Source organism: Notolepis coatsorum (assembly GCF_963971535.1).
Source record: "Notolepis coatsorum genome assembly, chromosome: 7".
NCBI classification, from domain to species: Eukaryota; Metazoa; Chordata; class Actinopteri; order Aulopiformes; family Paralepididae; genus Notolepis; species Notolepis coatsorum.
In genome coordinates, this window is record NC_140171.1 from 13,920,633 (window position 1) to 13,923,433 (window position 2,801).

A 2,801-nucleotide genomic window follows, 5' to 3' on the forward strand; every position below is an offset into this window, starting at 1 on the left:
TTTATTATTCTTATAATGCAGTGATGCATGCATTTTATTATTGATGTATTCTTATAACACAGTGATGCATGTCCTTACACATTTGTTATTATGTACAATTATTTATTATTCTTATAATGCAGTGATGCATGTATTTTATTATTTATGTATTATTCTTATAATACAGTGATGCATGTCATTACACCTTCCTGGTGACTTGTCGTACATAACTTGTAAGTCGCTTTGGATAAAAGCGTCAGCTAAATGACTAAATGTAAATGTACACCCGTGTTACTTATGTGATTTGTGTCCTGTGGATTGTAAGAGTCTGTAAATGAGTGATTGGTTGGTTGATTGTTTGTTTGAGTAGATTATCAACTAAAATCCCTGGGCAGGAGAAGAGAATGAGTAATCTCTTTCCTCTCTCAACAAGGCCTGTAATCTGTGTGTGTGTGTGTGTGTGTGTTCATTATAGGCAAAATGAGCAAGGCAAAAGACAAAGTTCATCATAACATGTATTTTATTTACAGAACCAGTAGCTGAGGCTACTCCGTGTAAAATGTAACAAAAATGAAAAGTCTGTATCACTTCGTGAATGCTATGAAATATAAAAAGATATATATATATATATATATATGCAACGGATGGTATCGTGAAGCGCAGTCAAGAAGGGCTGGAGTGAGTAGCTGTGCTATCAGGGTTAAACTCACTCTCACATCCTCAAAAGAGGCATAGACCCAGCACTTAGAAGTGAATTCACCTCTTAGTATAGCGGTCTGTGTTGAGGTGACGTTGTCACAACAACCGTTACATACACACAGGTATGACATTTACATGTACATTCGTACGGTCCCAAACACCCTGTCTGTCAGCTAAATAGACAAGCATCGTTGTCCATGAGTCTCCAAGAGAAGCAACGCGACAACTCTATAAAAATGTCCCTGGAGTGACAAGGTCTTCCAGTCTGAGAGCAGATGAGCAGCAACACAACACCTCAGACAGCGACACGCAGACCAGCTGCAGACCAGCTCAAAACAAGAGAGGGAGAGAGAGAGAGAGAGAGACCGTTCACCCTACGAGAGGATGCAGCTGTTGCTCTTCCTCAGGGCCCCTCTCCTCTTGCCGCTCGCCGCGTCTCTGCGCCTCATGCCCATCGGCAGGTTGACCTGCTGGAGCATGGCGCCGAACACCCCGACGACCGCGTCCCCCCCGGTGAGCGCCGACGCCTCCACGAAGCTCGCCTGCCACTCGCCCTCCACCGTGGCCATGACGTCCGCCGCCAGCAACACGCGCCCCTCGCTCTCGTCCAACAAGTCCGCCTTGTTGCCCACCACGGTGATCATCGCCGGTGCGCTCCTGTTGGCGGCGCCCCTCACCCGCAGGATCTCTGCGCGCAGCCGGCGCACCTCGTCGAGGGACCCCGCGTCGTCCACCGCGTACACCAGCGCGAACGCGTCGCCGTTGCGCATGTAGAGCTCCCGCATGGCCGGGAAGGAGTAGCTGCCGCTGGTGTCCAGCACGTCGAGGCGCACCGTGCCGCCCCCGCCGGTGGCCTCGTACTCGAACCGGTGCAGCTCCTCCACCGTGCGCTTGTGCTTGTGCTCGAAGCGGTCGTGCAAGAAGCGGCTGATGAGCGCCGTCTTCCCGACCCCCGCCGCGCCGAGGAACACCAGCCGCACCGCCGCGCTGTCGGTCTCGGTCATCGTTGTTGCAGAGAGAAGGAACTAGTCGGAGGTGACTTGCAGGAGCAGTCAGAGACACGTGTCTGGTACCAGCAGGTGTGAGTTCTGGGCTGGCGGAGAGGCTGCTTTCTCCCTGCGGTCCCCTGCGTGCAACATGTGGATCTGCCGCTCCGCTCCAGACTGGCGCGGTATTTATAGGCTAGTCACCTGCGCTGTCCACCAATAAGAAGCACACCCCCTCTCCCTCTCTTCCCCTCTCTCTCTCTCTCTCTCTCACTCTCCCTCCCTCCCTCCCTCCCTCCCTCCCTCCCTCCCTCCCTCCGAGTCCCAGGGGTGTGTGTGTGTGTGAGAGAGAGAGAGGTGTGTGTGTGTGTGTGTGTGTGTGTGTGTGTGTGTGTGGGTCTGAGATACCAACCATATCACTCATCAGACATATAACCAACACCTCAAAAAATGTAGTAATGCAAGTTAGCGCCTCTCTGGAAAAACATCCAAACCACATTTGTGTGAACAGACCTTGCGTTTTATGTTTTAACTCTTGAACACACACACACACACCTTTTAAAACAGACACTTTCTGTACAAAAAAAATTACTATTTTATTTGATCTTAACCTCATTTTGATATTTTTTATTTTATTTATCGTACTACCACTACTTATTGTTAGTGCAGGAGAATTGGAAGAATGCGCCAATATGAGAATTAGAGACATAGATCCTATTAATATAAGTCCACATAGCCAGGAAACAATGCTAAACACTGAAAAAGGCCATTTATAAGATAGTTCCCCGTTCCCCCCCACAGGGTCGGTACCGACCCCTTTTGACATTATGATCATATAGGCATATTTTTATGAGTGATGAAAATAATTTGCGATTTTAAAATCAACCGTTTTCAAGTATTAACATCACTACTATGTCACAAAAGCATGTAGAATGTAAAACGTTAGGTTGGCAATAGTTTAGCAATAGGTTAAAAGTGTCCTTATATCGTTTTAAGTTTTCGATATGCGATCGTCTATCCGACCAGGAACCGGAAATGGACATTTTGAACCATGGGAATTGTAGTTTTTTTGCTGCCATTTTGTAGAGGAGATTCATAGGCGTCTCAACATTTCGTAGCTCCATTTCTGCAGATCCC

At 47.9% G+C, this 2,801-nt stretch overlaps 1 protein-coding gene across 1 annotated transcript; it reads right to left on the reverse strand.

Annotated features, from left to right (window-relative positions):
- Positions 1-481: 481 nt before the first annotated feature.
- LOC311231437 (ras-related protein Rap-1-like) lies at positions 482-1,809 on the reverse strand. The gene has a single exon (XM_084318017.1). It carries the CDS (start codon positions 1,680-1,682, stop codon positions 1,053-1,055), a length of 630 nt encoding a protein of 209 aa, XP_084174143.1. The 5' UTR covers positions 1,683-1,809; the 3' UTR covers positions 482-1,052.
- Positions 1,810-2,801: the final 992 nt, after the last annotated feature.